This window comes from Drosophila navojoa, chromosome 2 (genome assembly GCF_054131105.1).
Source record: "Drosophila navojoa isolate 15081-1374.11 chromosome 2, UAZ_NAV_1.0, whole genome shotgun sequence".
Lineage (NCBI taxonomy): Eukaryota > Metazoa > Arthropoda > Insecta > Diptera > Drosophilidae > Drosophila > Drosophila navojoa.
Genome location: NC_142890.1, coordinates 30,000,474 through 30,025,360, shown reverse-complemented (window position 1 = coordinate 30,025,360; position 24,887 = coordinate 30,000,474). Strand labels below are relative to the sequence as shown.

At 36.4% G+C, this 24,887-nt stretch overlaps 1 protein-coding gene across 2 annotated transcripts; it reads left to right on the top strand.

Annotated features, from left to right (window-relative positions):
* The first annotated feature begins 273 nt into the window (after nt 1-273).
* Nucleotides 274-23,237, top strand: Csk (C-terminal Src kinase). 2 transcript variants are annotated; one of them, XM_089265365.1, is made up of 9 exons: nt 274-804; nt 18,327-18,922; nt 20,316-21,055; nt 21,275-21,494; nt 21,568-21,836; nt 21,911-22,072; nt 22,151-22,346; nt 22,524-22,610; nt 22,668-23,237. In XM_089265365.1, exons 2-9 carry the CDS (start codon nt 18,569-18,571, stop codon nt 22,842-22,844), a joined length of 2,205 nt encoding a protein of 734 aa, XP_089121491.1. In that variant the 5' UTR covers nt 274-804; nt 18,327-18,568; the 3' UTR covers nt 22,845-23,237. The 2 variants fall into 2 exon arrangements, with proteins under 2 accessions (XP_089121491.1, XP_089121488.1); XM_089265362.1 differs by lacking the exon at nt 274-804 and adding an exon at nt 9,806-10,742.
* Nucleotides 23,238-24,887: the final 1,650 nt, after the last annotated feature.

Here is a 24,887-nt window from a genome sequence, read left to right as displayed (position 1 = left end):
CATTACAGGTGAAAATTGAACGAATATTTTTATATGTTGCATAACACTGTTAAGAGACACTATCAGTCAATCGTGGTTGTATATTACTAAATTAAATCAGTGAGTAGGAGGGAATATTACATTCAAATTTACCGAATAGAACTTACCCCAGTCATGACGTCATGACCATCAGATCTGTGACTTATCGATATCGATGAAAGGCGTAATTAGTAATTCGATAGATCATGTAAATTAGACAGTCAAAATTGAGATATAAAAACACACATATCGAATTTATCGCACTCGTGATATCGATATAATATCAACAATCCTAGTACTGGGAAAAGATGGCTGCTTTATTTTTCATGGAATTTTTTGTTGCTGTAAAATTAGTACGTTGCGTGCGTTAAAACATTGCTGTGTGTGTATATGTGTTACTAATAGAAGTAAAACCCTGCTAACTGCACGGGCATACGGCGAAAAATAAAACAACATAGCAGTAGTGTGGCTGTAACAGAAAAAGTGTAGAAAATTCCATACAAAAAACATCAGCAAGTTGGGCCATATATATGTATGTGTATATGTATATATAAATATATCAGTGTGTGCCAGCGTGTGTGTGTACGTGCAAATGTTTATAAATAATTTATAATATTCAAAATCGAAATGTGCATGTGTACGATCGCTGCCTGATGGTCGGCCAACGTCGACTTCGTCGTCAGCAGCAACAACAGAAGCGGAGCAGCAGCAGCATCAAAGGCGTAGAGGAATGCCAGACAACAGCCGCAGCAGCAGCAGTCGCCGCAGCAGAGCAATAGGAATCAGGTAAGACTGCAAATGTGAATGTGTATGAATGATAATGATAATGTATATGTGTATGTTTCTGTGTGTGTAATATTTGTGTGTTGTTTTGACGTAAGGACTACCCAACGCCCTTTTTGCGCGTCGTGCTGTCTGTCTACGTGCGTGTGCGTAAAAGCGCTTGTGTGGGTGAAAGTGACGAACGCTGGCACAAAAAGGATAAGGCAATCAGCCAGGCTGCTGTACCAATAAGAACTAAAGCAAATTCATGCTCTCAATTATTTTTTTTCTATCTGCCATCTACACGCATTCCACGCACAGGGCGCGTCTTGGCAGTCGTCTCTCATTCTCTTTCTCTCTCTCTTTATATGTTGTATGAATGCAGCTTTTCTGTAAGTGTAAATTTTTGAGTATTAGTTAAAAATTGCGTAAATAATATTTTTGCAATTTTGCACAAACACACATACATACATAGTATTTATCAGTGGAGTGATAAACGTCATATGAAATTAAATAGAAGCTTTTATCAAAAATCAAGAAAACCTTTTTTATGTTTGTTGTCTGAGGTCAAACTATTGTTATGTATATACATAAGTTGTGAGAAATCTTTTTAGTAAATATGTATATCTCGATGTATGCATACACACATACAGTTGTCTGAATATATTTGTTTTTGCCTTATTTGACGCAGTCAAAAACGAAAGCAAAAAGCAAAAAAAAAAATAAAAACAACAAACTACGCAATTTCAACAACAAAAACAGCAGCAGCAAAACAAAAACACGTTTTACAACTCTGCGCTCCAATGGCGCGCAATTTTGTTGCTGTTGCCTTTTAGGCTTATTGTGAATAGCAAGCGAGGCTTCACATTCACACACACCAACATAGATACATATATATCTAAATGCACGCATGCAAAACAAGTGGCTCCATGAATGACCAAATTCAATACATCTACAATAACGACCACATAGCAATAATTAACGGCAATAACCGAAGCGTAGCGCATCGTAGTTTCCGTTGTAGTATATGTGCGTAACTGTGGTGCTGTTGTTGTTGTTGCTATTGCTGGTCAGTCGGCAAATGTGTTCGTCGTAACGCTGACGTCACACAGCCGCTGCCCTTGTTAATTCTGCAGCTAAGCTTTCATTGGTTATTGCAATGCGCGTGGGCACTGTAGACAGGCTCCTGTCTGCGTGTGCGTTTGTGCGCGTATGTAAATGTCAGAAGTGCGTGAACTTCTCATACTCTGGAATTTGAAGTTAAGTTACTAATTGGTCTCCAATTCTGATGCGCTATATAATAAATTATACATATTATTAAATACGTATTAAAAATAAATTTAAAATGATTAAACAGAAAACTTCTAATTCAATTAGTAACTGTAGCAATGTTGCAGTAAAATATTGATTAACATTGCTTGCATAATTTAGCACAAGTAGTCGCTTATCATCATACATACATACTTATGTATATGTATTTATATCATCAGTCTTATGACGCGTGGGTTTCAATGGAATTACATTGGAGCACCTGTCGTTATCGCATTCTTTATCGTTATCGCCGCGCACAGAAGAATAGCAGCAATGTTAGTGTTGCTGCTGCTGTGCTTTTAATTCAGCATGTATTTTCGCTGTGCTCATTTTTGCATTTACTTTTTTTGCTCTCGCTGTATATTTGACCTGAGCTTTTCTCTTTTGTTTTTGTTTTTGCTTTTTATTATGTCTTTGCTTTTCGCTTTTTCCTTTGTTTACTTTGAATTTGGCTTTTGTTTGTGTTTAACGTGTGTTTGCACCCAGACTTATTTTTAGCACACTTTAGCTGTTGCCTGTTTGTTTACCTGCGCGTGTGTGCACATACGTATGTATGTGTGTGGGGCTCAGTGTTGCAGATTGCGCTTTTTCCAACACCTGATTTGGCTTGTTTAAAGTCAGACTGTGGAAATTATGAATATTGATAATTTATTATTTACGTATAAAGCAAATTAAGGAGGACTTTCTTTATATAACAAATTTGTCAGCAATAAGTTTTCGAAAATATAGAATAAAATATTTGAGTTATTAGGATTTATCTCTAATCATATGTACACAACTATTCACAGCAGTTTTGTTCTTAAAATACATACATACATTGTATATGGGCTGAAATTTCCAGCATATTGCTGATGCTCTTTCTCGAATCCCATTGCAAATTCGTCACTCTCTCTCACACTATCTGGAAATGATTTCCTTCCCCTTTCTCGTCATTTTCGTATGCAATTTCTATTCACATCAGAGTGCTAAGCTTCAGTACATTTCAAGTTGGTCATCTTCATTGGAGAGGAAAGGGGTGTCTATGTATTTCCACCAGTGCTAACTGTATATTCGTACATGCATAGAAAATGCAAAGTAGCGAAAATTGGCAAAATATCACGAACTGCAGTATCAATAACAACAAAGTAAACAGAAGGCGCATTTGTTTTTTTTATGTATGAATGCAATTTGTATGATTATGATACCCCAGTCAACCCATTAAAATAAAGCAATTGAGGGTATATTGTTTTTGCGGAAAATATTATTATAGGTAGGATTAGACTTGGCAAACCTTATACAGTACATACAAAGCAACAAGCTCAATCAATGATGCAAGGTCAGTGTTTCTGTCTTGTTTCATTTCCTTATTAATATTTTAATTTTGTATTTTTGAAAGAGCATCTTTTGTCCTAAAGCTGGAGGTTTCAAATTTACGATGCTATTCTCAATAAATATGTTGAAATAGGAAAAAACAATGTTTTTATTGACTAATATTCAGGTTTTTATTAAAACATGTCTATTTTCTATTTTTCCCTCAGACTAAAACAAAAAATTATTGATCATTTTTACGTTGTTGTGTAGAAGTATATCTAGAATGAAAGATCTTCAATATTTAATTTCCTATGGAAAAGTCCTTCTGATGTTTATAGATCACGTAAAAAGCTGTGCGCATCGTTTAGGCTATATCCCACTCGGTCATTCCCAGCTAGAACTGGAATGGCAAAAACAAATAACTTGCGAAACGAACCCAAAAGAAAGACAAAACCAACAACAGAAATGACTAAAATAATTAAAACTGAGAGCAGAAAGAGAGGAAATTACAATTAGAACGTACTGAAGGGGAAACACAATAACTAGGTAGAGAAGAGGAAAATGAAACTTAACAATAAAAAATTCAACAATGATAATTCAATATAAATTTTATACAATATAAAAACTAAATAAAAAAGTTTGTTTTTTTCCTATAAATATAGTCAGGTTTTTAAGTTAATAGAATTAAAAAATTACTTAAAACCCATCTTGCGAACATTTCGTGCAGTAATGTTTAGCCTTATATATTTGGGAAATGTCATTTAATACAAGCTGTAAAACTAAAACAAAATAATGCGACTTACTTTGCTGGCTAACAAAAATGGTCAATGGTCAAAAGCCCAAAAATAGAATCTCAGAAAATTAAGCAACATTAATTATGCTTAGGCAATTCATTTTGAAGTCTAAAGTCTATACCTAACCAGAGCGCAGATGGATCAATTTTTTATAGCATGCAATAAATGCATGTCAATAGATATGGGTATATGTATGTATACAAATACCACTCTCATGCGAGAAACCAATCCATTTATGTATACCGCGGGTAACTTACAAAGCACGCATTTATGCCTTTTTCAAGAGAGCTGCACTTGTTCCTCTCTTCCTCACTAAGTCCACGGCTACTGCTTTTGCACTGTTATTTATAGGCTTAACATGGAAGTGTGCTGTTAAGTAATTACAACACAAGCAAAGTCGACTTAACACGCTGACGCTCTCGCCTGCTTCCAGTGCATGTAAGGCTATGCACACACGCGTACATCTACACATGTACGTGTTCAAGAGCTGCACTTGTTACACTCTCTATGAACGCAGTGTGAGAGCAGTGTATACAAGCTCAACAGAATAGTGCAATGCACTCTCTTAAGCTGCACACGCACCCGTACAGCCAAGCTGAGCTCAACTTTACAGTCGCAGCTCTGTGCTGTCAGCTCTTTGGCTTGTCTTTCTTCCACTTTATGCCGGTCACCACTGTTAGACTCAAGTCAGTCTGAGATATGCAAGCAAGCCGATCGGTCGTAAGCGCTCGGGTCGTATCGCCCATGCGCAACGGTTTTCGTGACGAGTCTCGTGCTTAAATTTCGCTATTGCCAATTATCGAATTGCAATTGCTTTGTCTTCTTTGCAACAACTAGCAACAATTAATTAAACCTAACGGCAGTGTGTACAAATGCCTAACAATGCAAAACGTGATTGTGTAACAAATATCTTTTACAAATTTGTAATAATTAATTAAATGCAAGCAAAAAAAGCTTTTTATTTGGCATTATATACACATCTATTTTTGTTTGCCCCAAGGGAAGATTAAAGTCTTTCCATATGCAAATTACAAAATTGCTAAAAGTAAAAATAAAAAAAACCTTGACTCTGAATTGAGTTGTTATTATATGTATATGCAATGATGTGTATATATACTGAATGTATTTAGTTTTTGCTGAATTTTTGAGCTGAATTGTATCCAAGTTTTTTGGTGGCGCAATAAACATTTGTTTAAAAGGCTTTCGATTTTTTGTTTAATTATACCTTCCATCTCTATTGCATATTAAGAGAAAAATTGAATGTCATTTATGATCATTATATAAATCTCTCTTACTTTGACCGGACCCACATATTTTTCACAATATTACAATATAATTAATTTAAATTTGGCGAAACTTTTAGATATTCGTTAATTTTTTTCTTTACTAAGAAAATATCTCATAGAAAATTTATGAACTAATGTTAGATACGAAGAATTACCTGTTTTATATGTTTATATATGTACAGAAAAAACATGTTATACATATATATATTGGCAATTTGCTTAACTCCCCGTTACTGCATAGTTAATCCAAACTACAACTTATTCCAATTGCATGAATCATTAGCTTTTCGCAATTGATTTCCACGCTAATTTTGGTGACGTGCTGGCACTCGAGATCAGAGCCAAGAGAGACTTTGACAAAAAGTTCGTGGGCTCGAAGCTCGTTGAACGTTGAACGCTGGCGAAAAGTTATTTTCAATTTTCCAGAGCATTAGTCACCGTCTCGCCTTAAACTGTAACTAGTTTTCCCGTCTCTCGAAGTCTCTCTCTTTGTTACCTCCCCTCTTTAGCCATGCTCCTTGCCAATTTTCATGTGGCAAAACCACAAGAAACGTCATCATCCTGAGAGAGTAGCTCTTGCCCAGGTGAAAGTGGACAAGACATCAACAACTACAACTACAACTGCAGACGCGTGAATTCAATTTTAATGTATTTACTATACTCCAAACACATCTTAGTTACGGATGAACGGGGTATATTAGTTTTCATGAATTGTATGTAACGAGCCGTATTAAGAGTGACTGAAAAAAATTTGCTGTTTGCTTTAATCATGTATATTAAGGTATACAATACTAAATATTTAGCTCGACTTAGTTTAGAATATATATTATATATATATATATATATATATATATATATATATATATATATATATATGTTAATTGAGTTTACAAAAGGGTATCTTCTAGTCGAGCAGTCCTACAACTTTATTTGGTAAATTTTATACGTTTTGTTGTTTGTTAGTTTCTTATGCACATATTTTCTATCTAGTTAGGCAATTTGCCATTCACTGCACACGACGCTAAAGACTAAAACAAAACAAAAAAAACAAAAAAATAATAATAAATGAATAAAAAACGATTCGAACGGAACCGATCCCCACAAATAACCCATAGCCCCAACAGCCAATGGCGCATTTCATTTTCCAATTGCATTTCATTTTATTTTTTCACCTCCATTTTTAATGTTCGTTTATTTCTTAGTTGTGTGCTGTTAATGGGGCATTTGCATTTTTTTAAACTATTTACCGGGTTACTCTAAAATTTCTTCATTATATTTTAAGATGCATATGAAAAAAATAAAATAAAACAATTTCTATAAACGTGCTCAACTTAAATATTAAATAGCTTTTTATTTAATTTAAGAGAGGTATTGATGACTTGAAAAATGTTTCATGTCGATGGCTCTGATAGATCTCAAGATTCATAATGATTCATTCATCCAATCATTTAGTATAAAGAGGCTTCTGCCTCCTATAACTCGAATCAGAACTGATTCCTAAGTATCTTATATGTTCGATCTACCATGTATTGCCAGGTTATAATAGGTTTTCTTTCTGTAGTTTTCAAATTTTCCACACGTTTATGTTCAATGCGTGCCAGTCAAAAAACTAATTGTACATTTTTCAATACTCAATTAATCTTTACTGCAACGCCCTACAAAACGTACAATGTACGAAGCGCAAAGTGAGAAGAAATACATCAACAAAAAACGCAACTTTCACTTAGACATATTGCAGATATTTACACGTGTGTATAATATACTATGTATATACATATACTTATGTATATCCATATTCATGCAAAAGGTAGCTCTGCAGGCTATCCAACAACAACATCGACAAAAATAATAAAATATAATAATTTGAATGTTGCTTGAGGATATCCCCATTGTTTTTCTTTTTCTTGCTGCTTTGTCTGTTTTTTTACGGTCTTATTGTTTTATATTAATGCCCACTTTGTTGTTTAGTCAAGTTCAGGTTTTGTTTGTTTTTTTCTTTCTCTATTTTTTTTAGTTTGCTTTTATTTTAATTTCGCTTTTCATTTCATATTATGGTAAGGCGACAACAAAAACTTGTGTCATATTTCTGTTGTTGTTGCCTTTCCGTTTGGAGTTTTTTTTTTTTTTTTGTTTTCAATTAGCTTCTTTTTCTGAAATTCTTTCGGCTGTGTCTTCCACCTTTTCTATGTCGTCTATTTCCTGTCCAGAGAGAATTCAAGTCACTCGATAAGCAATCGCTTTCCACGTGCTCAATTCTTTTGGGTCTCCACTCATTTCCATAGTTAATTATTCCCTCTCGATTGACATTCGTTCTTAAGTTTCTTGAAAAATTTAAAAAGTGAAAAGCTAACTAACTGAAAGCCCTAATGAAATGTAGCTTTGGTCGTGAACTTTATACAGAGAGGGTCTCTTGCAAACCTCTAGAGTTGGTTTTTGGATCAAGTGAATGTTTATGAAACAGATTCATGCTCCTCTAGATTAGTATGTCTTTAGTAGACTTCAATTGGATATTCAAAATAATGTTATTTTAAAAGTGGAGTCTTATAAGCTTTGCGCTTCCTTACTCAGCCTCTTTGAAGTTAACAGGCTGAAAAATAAAAAGCAAACGATGAAAATATGCATTAATTCACACTCAATTAACGTGAACTATGCAACTTTTCGTATTTAGCTTATTTTCTTTTTTGTATAGCTGCACTTTGAGTGTGCTGAGACTTGCACATAACTGTAAACATTTCACCTGCTTGTTATTTGCGGACTTTCCCAGCGTACTTGTGACTGACTTGATTAAGATATAGTATGTACTATATAAAGAAAAGCTATAACAATGGGCGTTGTCTGCATTCCCACGCCCAAAATACACGTCTCTACGTAAATATATATATAGATATATAACATATATATGTATAAATATTTATTTAGTTGTTATTCGCGAAAATTTCTATTCAATTTGCGTTTCGTGTTTTCCCATCCCATAAAAATTGAACAATAAATAGAAAAACCAAACCAAAGTAGACAATAATGGAGCTTTAGTCAAGAGGCGGCATGATATGCTATACCCTGACATCCACTATAAGAGATAGTTCGATGACTTTGATTCTAGATGTGAATGAATTTTATGATGATAATATAATCTACGTAAAAATACACCATAACCTTATGGGATATATATATACATATATATAAGAATGAGAGAAGACTGTTATACAACATACATACATATATCCTATAGATGACTGATTATTTCATTCGAGTTAAAAATAAGCTTTACCACGTCTTCTGTTACATCCATTAGCAAGAATACAATTTACCCCTCTTGACCATATTGCGTTTGGCGCTTTAACAGAACATTGTTATTTGAACTATTTTCATTTCTATCATTAATTATAAAAATGTAATACATACATACATTTTTATGTGATATCCAAGTAGACATTTTTTGTTCAAGTACAATTACAGTTAAAATTGCAAAACTGCCTCCCAAAAAGAAAATCAACTTTACAATTACTCTTATTACTGCTCTATAAAAAACTCTTCCATCCTGCCCCCCTTTTATCTCAACTTGCTGACAAATATGGACCACAATTTCAGTTGCTGCTGTTTTGTTTCACTTTTTTTTTTTTTGCTTGTTCACTTGGATTTTCTCCATAGATATTTTTAATTTGCGCATTTTGTTGTCTGCTCTGTCGGCGTCTCGGGTATTATCATTATTTGTACTTCCTTTATTGCCTCAGTGCTCCATTGATTTTTAGTTCCCCTCTATTGTAAATCGAAAAAAAAGTCCAAGTTTAATTAGTGTTATTACAAAGAAATACAATTTTCGCAGTGCACTTTGTTTGCCTTTGGCATTAGCCTCGATTCAACTGGGGCAGGTCTGAAAGCTCTTTTGGGCTTGTCTCGATAGAAGCTTCTCTCGCCATTGTTGCTAATGATTTCGATAATTATAATGATGATGATGATGTTGATGATTTTGATGAGTTCAATGGTCTGTGCTAAGTCACTTAGAGTATTTAACGTTTCCTTAACAACTGTAGTTGAAATGGAACTTCGACTTGTAAAAGGATATAATCATATTTACATATAAAGGAATTTCGCTGTTAATAACATTTTGATCTTGACAGCTTAAACAGAATAGCTACGAAAGCTATTTACAAACTTAATTTAGTACACATTGATGTAACGATGAACCCAATTTCTTATGTTTTCGATTAGCCAATTACAAGGTGCGCCACCAAGAAAATTTAGTTACAGTTAGCTGTAATGACAAACGTAATATATTAAATAATATTCATCACTCATTCATGCACATGTAAATAATTAATATCGAAAATATGTATATGTGCAAAGTGAGTGGATAGGGGCAAAGGAAATGCCGCGTGGAACATGGTGACAACTATAAAGATTACCTGCGATGGCGTCTTCATCCAATCCAACTCGTATCTCACGCCTACGCAAACGAACGGCGCCACAGCGGCAACTGTTGCAGCTTCAGCAACAGCAGCAGCAGCAGCATCTGTTGCTACCGCCAAGGGACACAGTTTGAGCAACGAAAGCGACAACTCGCAGACAAGCAGCGGTAGCCAAACCACCAGAGCCACCCACCAGAGCAACAGCACTCACAGTGCCAAGTCCAAATCCACGCGCTCCAATTGCACTCGACATCATCGAGGTGGGGGCGTGGTAGCCACGCAGGATACTCGCAGGCGTTACTATTACTTTGGCAGCAAGGATGTCTATTGGTGCAAGCAGAGCTTGACGCGCAGCACCAGCAGTCTGGGCCACCGCGAAGCCCATAGCACCACCACCTCAACCACCGTCAGTAGCGGTGGCCAGCTAATTGCCAAGGCGCGCCGCCGCCCGCTGCAGCTGTGCAGTAGCCTGAGCGCCGCTTATGCACCGCCAAAACGCAAGGAGTTCTACTTTTGTGATAAATATGCATCCGCTGCCTCCGTCAACTCCAGCAGCAATAGCAACAGCATCAGCAGAGGCAACCACACGGCGGCAGCAGCAACAGCAACTAAAGCAGGAGCGCAGCCAATCGATGTGCGTTTGCTGAACTTTCTGCGTAACGCACAGCGCAGATTTCAATCAGCAACGACTACAGCTGCAGCAACAACCACAACAACAACTAAGCCAAAGTCTGAAATCAACAGCAGAAGCAACACCAAAGAACGTGCCTCAGCAAGGAACTGGAGCCACAACAATAATAAAACCAGTAACAATGACAACAACAACAGCAACAGCAGTTCCCTGCCGCTAATAATCAGCACCGATGATTGGTTTGGTTAGTATAGTAACTATAGGTTATTATAATGATTAACATTAAGAAGTTTACATAAGACGTGATTACTATCGGAAACGGTCTCTGTTAACTTAAGCAATAACTGTTGACTATTGTTTGACAACTGTTAACAGTCTAATTAAATAATAATAAAGTCGAGCCTCGATTATTTGTAGCTCACTAAATCAAAAATCGCGATAAATTAAAAAAAATTCTACCCCCTTAAAAAATAATTCCTCCTCGACCATTCTCAATAATTAATAATTATGATTATTGATACTTTTGCATTAGCTATTTCATTATGAAGAGCTATGGTCCAAACAATACACAAGAATGGAAGATGGCTGAAATCTCCGGCTTGTGTACAGTTCTTGTTATTGTCTTATTGTGATGTATTGATATAATAACTTAGTCAACTTACGAGCAAATTTCTATTATGTTTGCGGTTTGTGTGGTTCTTCCTCCTTGATATATATGTTGTTGTTTTTTCGCAACGCAATGTAACAGCTGTGTTTATTTATATTATGCCAAAAAAAAAGCCAAACAAAACAGCCCTGTGCTCAATGTTGCAAGTGCTGTACTGCATATAAAGATATAAAGTTACCATCGTTGCGCTTGGTAAATTATCAAACATCGAAACCAGACAAGAGCTAAGCCAACTACACATTCAGCGCCTTGTTTCGGTTGACATTGATGTTGGGTTTTGGGTTTTGGATTTAACAAAACCATAACAGTTAGTGTCCAATTGCAAGATGTTGCCGAAACTGGGGGGCTGACCGACCCGTCGATGAGGCAATAAACCAAAATGGAGTTTTTTTTTTGCCAGAAAATGAAGATTTTTGCTAAAATATTTAAAAGTGAATGGTATGCGAAATGGAAACGGCCTCAATATGATTCTATTATATAATATTCAAATAGTTTATATATAAAAAAATATATATGTATATGTATATATATATATATCAGTATTCAAAATTCGTTTAAAAAATGGGATATATGTATATAATTCTTCAAATTACGAATACTAATAAGAATAATAGTCCCTGAAGTTTTCTGCCTTTCAGTGGATAAATACAAATTTGATTCGCAAGCTAGTAGGGGAAAAGAAGAAGCTAAATAACTGACTGAATGCCCCACAGGGGCTCTCGCAACAGCTACTGGGACGGATTGAAATTGTATATGCTGGCAGTAAGTAGAATGAGTAGGAAAAACAAAGCAAAATATATGCAGTTCAACACTTGTAGAGGTAAAAAGTACGTGAGAATCTTTTGTATTGCTTCCTCATTGTGTGCAGAGTTAAGGAAGGAACCGATGGGCGAGAGCATTGGCGGGAGTAAGGGACTAGAAAATAATTTTGTTTAGTTTCGAGCTGGAAAGTGTAAAACAAAAATAAGAATAATAATGAAACGAAAGAAAGAAATAAACACACATAAGTAACTTTAGTCAGTTAGTCTGTCAGTTAAGAGGGGCACAACAAAAGGTGTGAATGGAACGAATAGAGGAACGGGCCGACCGAGCGGCGGCCACATGCTGATGATGGTATGAATGGCGTGCCACAGTCACATGGAGATGGAAGAGGGCAGTCGTGGAAGGGAGGGAGCGTTCCGTTGCTCTGCTGCCTTTTTGGCCAACAATTTGCATGCATATGTGTTGCATGCAAAGCGGAGCGAGGCAGAAACCGCAAGCAGATATCAGGAAGAAGGAAGCCAATTTACATACATACATACATACATGCATATGTATGTGCAACATGCAAGCTTACCTATATAGAGATACTCGGGTACATCAGCTCCTATATAATTACTAATTGCATATGTCAGGTGAGCAGAGCCAAAGCCAAGGCTAAAGCCGAAGCCAGACACCTAGTGGGCAGCACCGTGAAACAATTTAAAGTTTCAGTTGGCTATCTGGAATCGAGCCCTTGAAAGGGATATTTTTCTTGTTGTGCTCAACACCTGAAACACTATTTGTATAGAGATATTTGTTCCTTATGCTTAAGCTAGACTTTATTCACCTGGCATACAGGTGAGGCATTCGAGTCGAATAATTTAACAGATTAACTAAAGGCCGATTGGAATTTTGGAACTTTTTTGTTGTACTTGCTTTTTAGCGGAAATATATTTACATAATTTGTATGTTTTGTTTTAAAAAAAATCTTAGTATTAATATAATAGTATGGTCCCTATCCTGCTCAAGTGTTCTCTTCGTTGGTGTTTCTTGCAAGTTAGTTCGAATCGCCACTATTACCGATAATAGGAGAAAATCGATCAAATCAGTTGTCAATATATACTATGCTCAATGTCATTGATTCGTCGTCTTTTGCTATTTATAGCAAATGCAGTCTTCCTCATTTCATTTACTTAGTTTCGAGCATCGCTTAATTAGTTCTTTAGTCGTATGGCAATTCGCGCAACCTAATGAGAATTACCTCATCCATAGCTAAAGCGATAATATAGCCAAGTAAGCTATCGTCTATTTGCTGGCATACTGCGCATTTTACACACACCCACAGCACGCCTCCTACATCGACTTACGGACTGAAGTGTGTGTGTGTGTGAGACAAACGCCAGACGTGCCAACTAAGAGATACCCTAGACAACACTAGGTGTGACGTTTTCAAATTCTGCTTAAGACATATCGTAGTCCATGGAAGAAGTTGCGCCTATCTAGAAAGAACGTTCGATATATCGCTATGTACACATATTAGTTAATCTGTCTCTTAAAACTCAGTACCCTGTCACCCATTTTAATAGCTATAGGGTATGCAAATAAATAAAACAAACAACTGTCCATGAATCATTGATGTTTATGAGGATGCTTTTGCACTCATGTCCGGCAGATCATTAACTTTTATTTTTAAAGCCAACCCTTTCACAATTTATGCTTATTTTGTGCACTCAAAAATTACAATGCACATACTCCTCACAATAAACATATAAATACAATTATAACAACAGCCGGCCCGAGAGGCGACAATATCAGCTAATAAATATATTTGGGATCATTTTTCAAGCAATTTTATTGCACTTAATGAGGCTTTGCGAGTTTTGCTTGTGTTAAGTATAAAATTCTTCTTTTGTTATTGTTTTGTTTATATTCGTTTTTTTTTTTTTTTTTTTTTTTTTTCATATACATATTGAAAACTTTATAAACACGCTTGCAACAACATTATTTGGTTTTGGAATTGCCCTTTGTGTTTGTTGGTTTTCACAATCACTTTTTTGTTTGAAGTTTCGCAAGAGATACTTGGTTAATGTTTACAGATCGTGCGTGTTTGCTTCTGGCAGCGCAGCCAACTTAATGCTGCGATAAATTAAATATGTCGATAACACGCATTGGCATTTAAGCAGCAACAGCTCAAAAGACATTTGCACTTGCACAAGAGTCAAGTGCAAAGCGAAAGTCAGAGACTAACTGAGAAGCTGCACACATTATAATGTTAATGTAGATACGCCTATGATGTCAGGTCTAGCGGGTGTTGTCATCTCTCTGTTGACAGTTATACTATTTGCCCCGCCCACCCACAAGTCAGTTATCATGCGTGTGTCATATACGTAAATACATATGTAATTATTTTCACAATGACTCGGCTTTGTTTGCTCGTCAAGTCTGTAGCGTCAGCATACAGATATATGATGTATGTATGTATGTACATGCATATAGCATCCATATGGCATACGGTCAAGTCTGACTCATGCATGGCAATGAAGTACGAAAAACTATTAAAATTGAAATTGAAAGGCAATGCGACATGCAACTCTCTCAGATCCTAAAGTCGAGATGACTTTGGAGGTCAATCATCAATTTGTTTTAATCCTGTGGGACAGTAAGACCCGAATTCCTTTATGTATAAATTTGTCCACTACAACTATTAGTAGCTGTGGCGAGATAAACTTATATACATATATTCTCTTTGGTGGTACAATTCTCTGGTGTCTCCTGAAGGCGTTAACTGCAGTGTATAAAGAGTACATATAAAAGTTCTACATATGTATATATTGTTAATATTGTCAGGGGCTTAACTGCAGTGACATTTGAGAATTTATATCGACAAATAAAAATCTATATAACTATCATAAGATCTATTTTATAAATGCTTTTTTATATATATCCATGTATATATCCTGAATGTCAATATATAGCTCTCTTTTCTCTTGTGAATAGTGCCTTGCTTCAGCAAGCACTTGCTCAATGCGATCATTATAGAGCAATTGCACTTACCTATAAATGTGTATCGATTCGCGTGACTTTCGATCAGGAAACTGGCGATAACGTTGACTGATGACTACAAACTCTATTTTCGGGAAGTCATGCTCAAAATAATTTCCAAAACATCAAAAGTGAATAATAAATGAGTGATAAATCGTACACAAAAGTGTGGATAATTGCAAATGGCATGAGTCTCAGGCACAACGGATGTGGCTTAAAAATGCTGTTCGTATTGCTATTGTGAATTGGGCAAGGTCAAAGCTGAGCTTGGCTAATTCGATAGGCTTTTACCACAGCAATTGGAGTTGCAGCACCTCCCTCTCACACAATTGAAGCATAGTAGACTTCTCTATAGATGATTCTCTCACGATAAATCGCTGTCTCGCACCGCGCAGTGGGAAGAATCGAGAAATTAAATATGCAAAAAGTGTTTCCGCAATGAAATTTAAACAAACTTTAGGCAAAGCCAGCAGAAAAATGCCCAACCCAAATTAATTTCAAACACAATCGCGAACCAAATGAACCCACAGAGCTAACAACAGAATTCCTATGTAATATTAGTTTTCAGTATTCTTTGAACAGTTACACATTCCTTACACATAGAATATACTAATTTATAAATAACTGTGGATTTGCAAAACTAGTATACTCTACTTACCTACTTTGTGAGCGAGTATTACTAGAATATTTGAGACTTGCGACGGCAATTAAAAGTCGTCACGCTGCGGATTCATTTGAAAACTGCCTTCAGAATTTGAATTTTCAACTTGGTCAATTGCTGATTCATGGTATAATTATAAAGCATTTAGCCTAAAAGCTACAGAACGATCTTTAAATAATATACCCGCTTTTATTGGGTTTAGTATAGTATAGTATTATTTTGACTAACCATCCAAATTAACTTGGTGTAAATATCATCCATCTCTCATTACTCCTCATGGCATGTCCCATACCCAGGTGGGGAGCCAAAAGTCCTCTTTATATGACTCACAATGAGTACAGGGTATTTGGCTGAATGTGAACAGTAGCTGAAAGTCACTCCCGAAATTGCGCAGTAAAAGTTTCAATTATGCATGTCACATGCAAATGTTTTACATTTGCCAAATTCTCCTCAATATTCTCACTCGCTCTTCAATAGCTGTCTCGCTCCCACTCGATCTCCTGTTCCTCTCTCTCACTCTCTTTGCCTGTGCGTGCGCGGGCGTTGCTACAGCGTTTTATTATTGCTCATTTAATATGCGAGTAACGTTTCCACAAGCAATTTAAGTTTGTAGTGTAAGTAAATGGATGAACAAGAAAGAAATGTATATCTGTAATACATTTATATGTATATATGTACATATGTGTGTCCCTCAGTTCAACAGCTTTTTGCGTAATTGTTGCTGACTGTTTAGTTAAATTGTTTCACCTGATTAAATAAACGTGCATGGGATTATATGATACGTCTTAAAAATGACACTGATAAACACTTGTAGTTTATGATATATTTCATACACTTTAGAAGCGATAATAGCTCAGCACGTGTCTAAATAGAAATCAAAATGACTTTAATTAAATAAATCGACTAATTTTTATACCCTGAACCCATTGAAAATGGGAAATCAGGGTATAATGGTTTTGTTAAAAGTATGTAACAGGCAGAAGGAGGCGTGGCAGACCCCACAAAGTATATATATTCTTGATCAGGACGACAAGCTGAGTCGATTTGGCCCTGTCCGTCTGTCTGTCCGTCCGTCCGTCCGTCCGTCCGTCCGTCCGTCCGTCCGTATGTATGAACGCGTCGATTTCAGAAGATATAAGAGCTAGAGACTTCAACTTTTTTTTAAAATGTCCGTATATATCACGCGCAGATCGAGTTTATCACTAAAAAACGATAACTCATTCCGATATTTTTTTATCGATAAAAAACCTTATCGAAGATCACTTAAATAACTATATCTCCTACATCTTTCAAGCTAGAGTCTCCAAATCGAAAATGTATATTAAGACGCATGTCATACAATTTCGGTTTTTGTTAAAATTTACCCCCCACCCCTAAATCCACCCCCTCACCCTCATCTTTGTAAAAGTCGTATATCAAATACTAGAGACTTGTGCTTCGGTATACACATACATTTTAACATTATGATTACGTTCTGAAAGTTTCATTACAATCGTACGTCTAGAAATTAAATTATTCAACAAATAAGTTTTCATTATATTGCCAACACTGCAGCGCAACCCAAGCGCAATCGCCTGTATATGTGAGTGTGTGTATGCGTGTGTTTGTTTGTATGCGTGTGTGTGTGCGTGTATTTGTATGTATGCGTGTGTGTGTGCGTGTGTGTTTGCTAATTATTTTTGAAATATCAGTTGCTTGTAGGGTTCAGGGGATCTCGTAGTCGAGCAGTCTCGACTAGAGCTTTCTTACTTGTTATAATATAATTAACTTATTAATCTACTAATTAAGCTAGCTATATTTATAGTTTTGTACTCCTACTTTTACGATGCGAAAATGATATTTTTTTTTTAAATATCTCTATTTATCTATAGTTTGAAAGTGGCTCACTATTATTATATATAACGAAATTATAATGTCACGATGTTTTTTAGATTGTGCCATTGAGTCATTTCCTTAGTTCATATGCTATATTAATTTTAGACTAATATAACATAGACTCTTCCAATGGGGAGATTTTATTTCATATACAATATTTATCTTAGAGTAATAGAACCTATATAGAATATTATTCCCTAAAAATATTGTGAAGTTAGAAGTTTTAGAGTCTATAAAAATTATTTTATCCGCCGTTAGAGTCCAACAATTTGCAAACCACTTCAAGTTATACATGCAAATATTATATTTTAATGCTACTCGTAGGATCATCAAGTAAATCATCAAGGATCATCATAAGTATAAACCAGTAATATGCTGATCTGGAATTAATATAATAACTAAGTCATTTAATTTATGAACAAAGATAAAGATGGAAAGCGAAAAACGATTCTAATTTGTATATTTTGATGTTGGCTGGGACGTTTTCGTAATGCCCTAGGAGACCAGGGCGTTGTCTGACATACATACGTAACTCGGTTGCATATAAAAATGTGTTTACTTCATGGTGAGCTGCATTTGAATATGAATTTGAACTTGAAATCCTATTAGCGAATATTGTGAGTAATGCTGAATAGTTGAATACTTAATGTGATTTATGAATATCTAATGAGGGTATACTTCGTATATGTATGCGTGTGTGTGTGCGTTTGTGTGTGATGGTGTCTGTGCCAAAGTTAAGTTTACAATGGCAGTTGAGCTGCGCGCTGTGCTGTGATTAGATTAGCACCAAAGTGCTAAAAATATATCAATTGGCTAAATAAAATTTCCACTTACTCTTACAGACGAAGAAGCAAGCGAAGCAGCAAAGGAAACACAAACAGTCGTAGCTAAGACTAACGACGAGGCGCTGATAGACATTCAAATCAAGCAGGGGAAGCGCCAGCAAATCCCATTGAAGCAAAGGAAACAGCGCCAAACAACAAGAGCAGCAGCGCCAGCAGCAACAGCAGCAGCAGCTGGGGCAGGCGAGCAGGTGACAAAGCCAACAGGTGAACCGAACGTTGGCAGCTGCAAGGTCGAGGATATGAACAGTCACGCGACCGCCACACAGAACGGACAATCAACGGTCGTTGGCCATCATCGCGGCTACTCGCAGCCATCGATCGCTGCCACCGCCGCGACAGCCGCGTCCGGCGGCACTGCCGGCGATCCATGGTATCTACAGGCGACTGGGCATCAGATGCCGCCAACCGCTCCGCTGAGGCACAATAAACGGCCCGCACCACAGCCCAATTCGCTGGGCGTGGTCGGCGTCGGCGTTGGTGTCGGTGCGGCAGCAACGCTGCTGCATCAGCAGCAGCTGAGTCAATCCCAGCCACACATCATGCCGCCAAGCATACCACCGCACCATCATCATCATCATCGGGAGAACAATGCGGTATGGCCACAGCTGATTGCTTTATTTAATTAAATTAAGTTTCTAATCAAATTGCATTAGCAGACAGCAATAAGTTCAGTCACCTTGCTATCGAAAACAGTTGTCCTTTATTTGAATTCAAATGAATATATCAGAAGAATAGATTCAACATTTGAAAGCTGTAAATTTTCTAGCAACAATTAAGAATTTAATCAATTTTAAATTTTTTGAATTTTTCAGTATTTTTATACCCTGAACCCATTGAAAATGGGAAGTCGGGGTATAATGGTTTTGTTGAAATGTATGTAACAGGCAGAAGGAGGCGTGACAGACCCCACAAAGTATATATATTCTTGATCAGGGCGACGAGCTGAGTCGATTTAGCCCTGTCCGTCTGTCTGTCCGTCCGTCCGTCTGTCCGATTTCAGAAGATATAAGAGCTAGAGACTTCAACTTTTGTTTTTAAATGTCCATATATATCACGCGCATATCGAGTTTATCACTAAAAACGATAACTCATTCCGATATATTTTTATCGATAAAAAACCTTATCGAAGATCACTTAAATAACTATATCTCCTACATCTTTCAAGCTAGAGTCTCCAAATTTAAAATGTATATTAAGATGAATTTAATACAATTTCGGTTTTAGTTAAAATTTACCCCCCACCCCTAAATCCACCCCCTCACCCTCATATTTGTAAAAGTCGTATATCAAATACTAGAGCTTCGGTATACACATACATTTAAACATTATGATTACGTTCTGAAAGTTTCATTACGATCGTACGTCTAGAAATTAAATTATTTAACAAATAAGTTCTCCTAATATTGCCAACACTGCAGCGCAACCAAAGCGCAATCGCCTGTATATGCGTGTGTGTGTGGGTATGCGTGTGTTTATTTGCATGTGTATGTGTGTGCGTGTATTTGTTTGTATGCGTGTGTGTGTGTGCGTGTGCGTGTGTGTGCCAACTATTATTGAAATATCAGTTGCTTGTAGGGTTCAGGGGATCTCGTAGTCGAGCAGTCTCGATTAGAGTTTTCTTACTTGTTTTTGTTAAGTATATATGCTCCTCCATATCCCTAGTAATATCAAGTATACCCGTTGACAAATCTAAGTGAACGATTGCATACTATTTTTAATTCTCTAGGCTCAGTAGGTTCAGCAGGATATGAAACGTAAATGATAATAGTTTATATCGTAATCAAATAATAACCTGCGTCATGCGTCACTATCTTATCTGATAGATAATAATAATAAAAAATAATAATCATTGCTCATAAAGGAGGTAAGACGTAATGAATTAATTAATACAGTCAATGAGATCGAATAAAAACATTATCAATTTAATGAATGGAATTGGCTGACTAATAGATAAACCTCAAATTCGCTTCTCCCATTCGATTACAGCACCAAACAGCATCAGCAACAACAGCCGCAACGGCTTTACATCTGTCATCGCATGCGTTAAATAGTCATAATTTAATCAACAATCATTCGCCAAAATCGCCCAATCAAACACAGCAGCAGCAGCAGCAGCAGACGACGACAATACAACAACAACAACATCAACATCAACAGCAGCAGCAGCAGCAGCATAGCATATTGTCAACGTTTGCGCCTGCAACGGCAACATCAGCGCCAGCAACACATGTCCAGGCCGAACAGGCGGCAGTAGCAGCAGCATCTGTAACGGCAGCAGCCGTTGCCGCTGTCACCCAGCAGCAACAGCAGCAACATATGCAGATGCTAGCCAACTGCGCTTCCAGCAATAATCTAATGTCCTCCTCGCTGACGCTACAAGCGCCGGTTGGCGTATTGCCGCCAAAAAGCTTAGTCCTAAGCAGCAGCAGCAACAGCGCGACCAGCAACAGCACCAACTTGCCGCCAACAGTTGCCGGCAGTGGGAGCGCCAGCAGCAACAGCATTAACAACAACGTCGCCAACAGCAACTGTAGCACCGGCAACAGCACGACAGGCATGTCCACGTCGCTGCACAGCTTCGATATAAACGGCAGCGTCGGCGCCGGCACCATGGACAAGTGGGCAAGTGGATCCACGACTGCAATGAATCATGCATCGCTATCGCCTACGGGCGCACCGCAGCAACATCACCTACGCAAATGCGAGGTCAAACTGAATGCAATGCCGTAAGTTGAGCTAATGATTTATGCATTATTATCATTGGTAATGGAAAATTCGAAATTGAATTGGGAAAATACATATACATATATATATAATCAATTATTAATATATGTATGTATGTATATCTTTAATTCGGATTTACTTTTTCAACTCTCTGGTATCCCGTTGAAGTCAGTTTTAGTATATTATCACTCTCAATCCTCATTTCTGCTTTTTTCCCTTAGCTGGTTTCATGGCAGCATAACGCGCGATGAAGCGGAGCACCTGCTGCAGCCACGCGAGGATGGGCTATTCCTAGTCCGTGAATCGACCAATTTTCCCGGCGATTACACACTGTGCGTTTGCTTTCAGGGCAAGGTTGAGCATTATCGTGTCAAGTATCTGGAAAATAAGTTAACTATCGACGACGAGGAATACTTTGAGAACTTGGGACAACTGGTTGCGGTAAGTCGATACATCGAAGCCAGCTTCAAGGCTTCAAGGCGTTATTTATCCATGTCTCTTTTACCATGGATAGCATTATGAGGCCGATGCGGATGGGCTGTGCACGCAGCTGATTAAGTGCTTACCCAAACTGGGCAAGCAAGAGTTTTGCATTAACTCCAAAGAGTTTGTGGATAAGGGCTGGGTCATACCTGAATCGGAGCTCCAGCTGCGCGAAAGCATTGGCAAAGGCGAGTTCGGCGATGTCCTTTTAGGAATATTGCGCAACGAGAAAGTCGCTGTCAAGATGCTCAAAGATGAGGGCGCTGTGCAAAAGTTTCTCGCCGAGGCGTCGGTAATGACGTAAGTTATATATTTATTTGGATATCTATGAATAAAATGCGAAAGCAACACAATTGTATTTTTTTCATTAACAGAACGCTGGAGCACGAGAATTTAGTCAAGTTTATTGGCCTTGTTTTTACGAGCAAGCATCTGTACTTGGTGACAGAATACATGAGCAAAGGATCGCTGGTTGATTATTTGCGTTCTCGTGGACGACAGCACATAACCAAAAAGGATCAAATCAATTTCGCATTGTAAGCCTCCTATCTATATGTATATGCATATTATCGATTATTTAATACGATTTATTTCATGTTCATTCGCATTTACAGCGATACGGCCTCTGGCATGGAGTATCTAGAAGCCAAAAAGGTTGTTCATCGAGATTTGGCTGCACGTAATGTTCTTATCTCGGAGGACTGTGTGGCCAAAGTATCCGACTTTGGTCTCGCACGCGAGGAGTGCTATAATCTTGACGTTGGCAAACTGCCCATCAAATGGACAGCGCCTGAGGCACTGAAAAATGGCGTACGTTTCCTTAAAGCTAAGAAAATCTAGTTTAACTCCTCAAAGAGTATCAGATTCAACTAAAAGAATAATCTTAATAATCTTATATTGGCTTACGTTATGTAACAACTTTACTGTTTAAGTAGCTTTCACGTATTTTAAATATATATATTTTTATTAATTTGTATATGCCCTTAGCGCTTCTCCAATAAATCGGATATGTGGAGTTTTGGTATACTACTGTGGGAAATTTATTCCTTTGGCCGTGTGCCTTATCCCCGAATTGTAAGAATCTATAACCAATATCTATTGCTTATAACACTCACGAGTTTTTACTTATAGCCATTGGCGGATGTGGTAAAGCATGTAGAAGTTGGCTACAAAATGGAAGCACCCGAAGGTTGTCCAACGGAGATATACGAGATGATGCGCCAGGCTTGGGACTTGAATCCAGTGAAAAGGCCAACATTTGCGGAGCTGAAAGTGAAGTTGCAGCAGCTAAACAATGCAACAGCGTGAGAGGCGTGTGAAATCCAAAACATCAATACTTAAAGTTATAAATTAAAAGGGAATCATTTCAACAACTAATCGAAATTTTTGTTTGAAACAAACCTTAGTTGTGGGCTGGAAAATAAGATTGAGACACCGCCAATGCATAACGAAAGCTTCATTTATACACTGACACTGAACGCAACAATTTTTCGTACCAATCTATATATATATATGTAATTATCTAGACGTATACAACTAACTTAAAACAATTTATTTACATATATAATTTATAAGATAAGTTTTTTTGTAAGCTTAAGCGAATAAACCCAACACAATCAAGCAATGTTAGTAAGTTGCTATCCAGCTAAACGTATAAACACATATGCAGTGTTGTGTAGCTTACTATTACTATTACAAAAATTTATAAATTCGTGTTAACCGTAGGTTTGCTATTTATACAGTTTGGCCCCTCCAAGTCCCTCAACTTTTTGTATTACCTTCACTCTCTCTATCTTATATATATAAATCTATGTTTTATGTTATAGAATACACATACATATGATTATTAGAATTGTTTATACTTTTTGTTTTTAATTCAACTAATTTGTAAATCAAAATTTTAGGTTGAGTTTTGCATAATTTCTGTTAAGCATTTTATATTTGTAGCACAAAAGCGAAACAAAAAGAAATGTAATAAGTTGCTGAATTACTAAATCAACTACCACTAAATTAGCAGTATAATTATTGCAATAAAAATGCTCCTGCGAATTAGTTAAATTTAGTTACATTTACATTTGTATATCTAATCAAAAAAAAGGAATAAGCGAATATTATACAACAAAAATTCAAGTAAATTGAAAATGAAATTCGGTAATCAAATCGATGTTCTATCAGCTTGGGCTGTGTGTCCTTAAATCTACAACAACAAATACTTGTGAAATTATGCATTACATTAATAACTCTAAATATAAATTAAAAAAAATACACATCTAAAAGCATTAAACTAACATACTTAGTATATTATGTGGCATGTTTATTGTATAATAATCATAATAATAATAATATAAATTTAAATTATTACGCGCAAGTTTCATCTATGTAAAATCCCCCCAATTGTTCTGTCTATGTGTTTATGGAATCTCTTGAAATTCAATGTGTGTATGCGGATATACCATATATAGATATATGTATAGATAATCAGTAAATCAAAGCCTTACTGATGCATACTAACAACAATATACAATTTACTTAACCCTTTATGTTATCTCTAATGTTTTATACGTTTCTTGTTTCATGAGAAACTTGTACAATTTCGCTTTAATACTTACTTTTATTTTGCACATGCAAGACACGTACACGTCCACTTAAATTTACAATTCATTTAAATTTAAAGCTATTACTTTTTTAAAAGAATATCAAATTATACACAATTTTTGTCAAACAAATTTTAAGTTAGCAAAAAAAGGAAAAGAAAGAAAAGTCAACGTAAGAGTTGTACACAAAAATCGCACGAACGCGTAATTTTGAAAAGGAATGGAGTGACAGATTGAGATGAATATAAAACTTTTAATAAAAGTAAAAAAAAATTATACAAGTTTTTCATTTTTTACGTATTAAAGATTATTATGGCGGATGTCTGTCCGCATGCTTGAACGCTCTCAGAAGATATAAACGCTAGAGAATTTAATTTTTTTTAAATGACCGTATATATAGCGAGGCTGCCGAGTTTACCTTCATACTTTTTATCTATCAAATTTGTTTTTGTAAAATTTAAATTCTGCCAAATTTGATTAATCTGAGTTGGAAAAGACAATAGATTAGCGTGTGATATTCAGTACATGAAATGGTTTGATAACACATTTCCGTTTTACAAACACATCCTACTAAAACTGGATCTGATAATATATCATGCAGTTAGTTCTTAGCTATATAAGAGCATATCGATGCAACGATGAGTTAAGTTTGATTTTAAACGTTTAGCGAATCCCAAAAATGCCAATTCCGATTGTCGCTGCAGTCATATTTTTATCATTATGTGCCACTTCTATCAGTAAGGTAAATCTAAATAAT

Coding starts and splice junctions, on each gene's coding strand:
- Csk (XM_089265362.1), top strand. CDS start 9,842: ATGGTGACAACTATAAAGATTACCTGCGATGGCGTCTTCATCCAATCC. Junction 21,495..21,567: donor ACTTGGGACAACTGGTTGCG/GTAAGTCGATAC, acceptor TACCATGGATAG/CATTATGAGGCCGATGCGGA. Junction 22,347..22,523: donor CTGAGGCACTGAAAAATGGC/GTACGTTTCCTT, acceptor ATATGCCCTTAG/CGCTTCTCCAATAAATCGGA.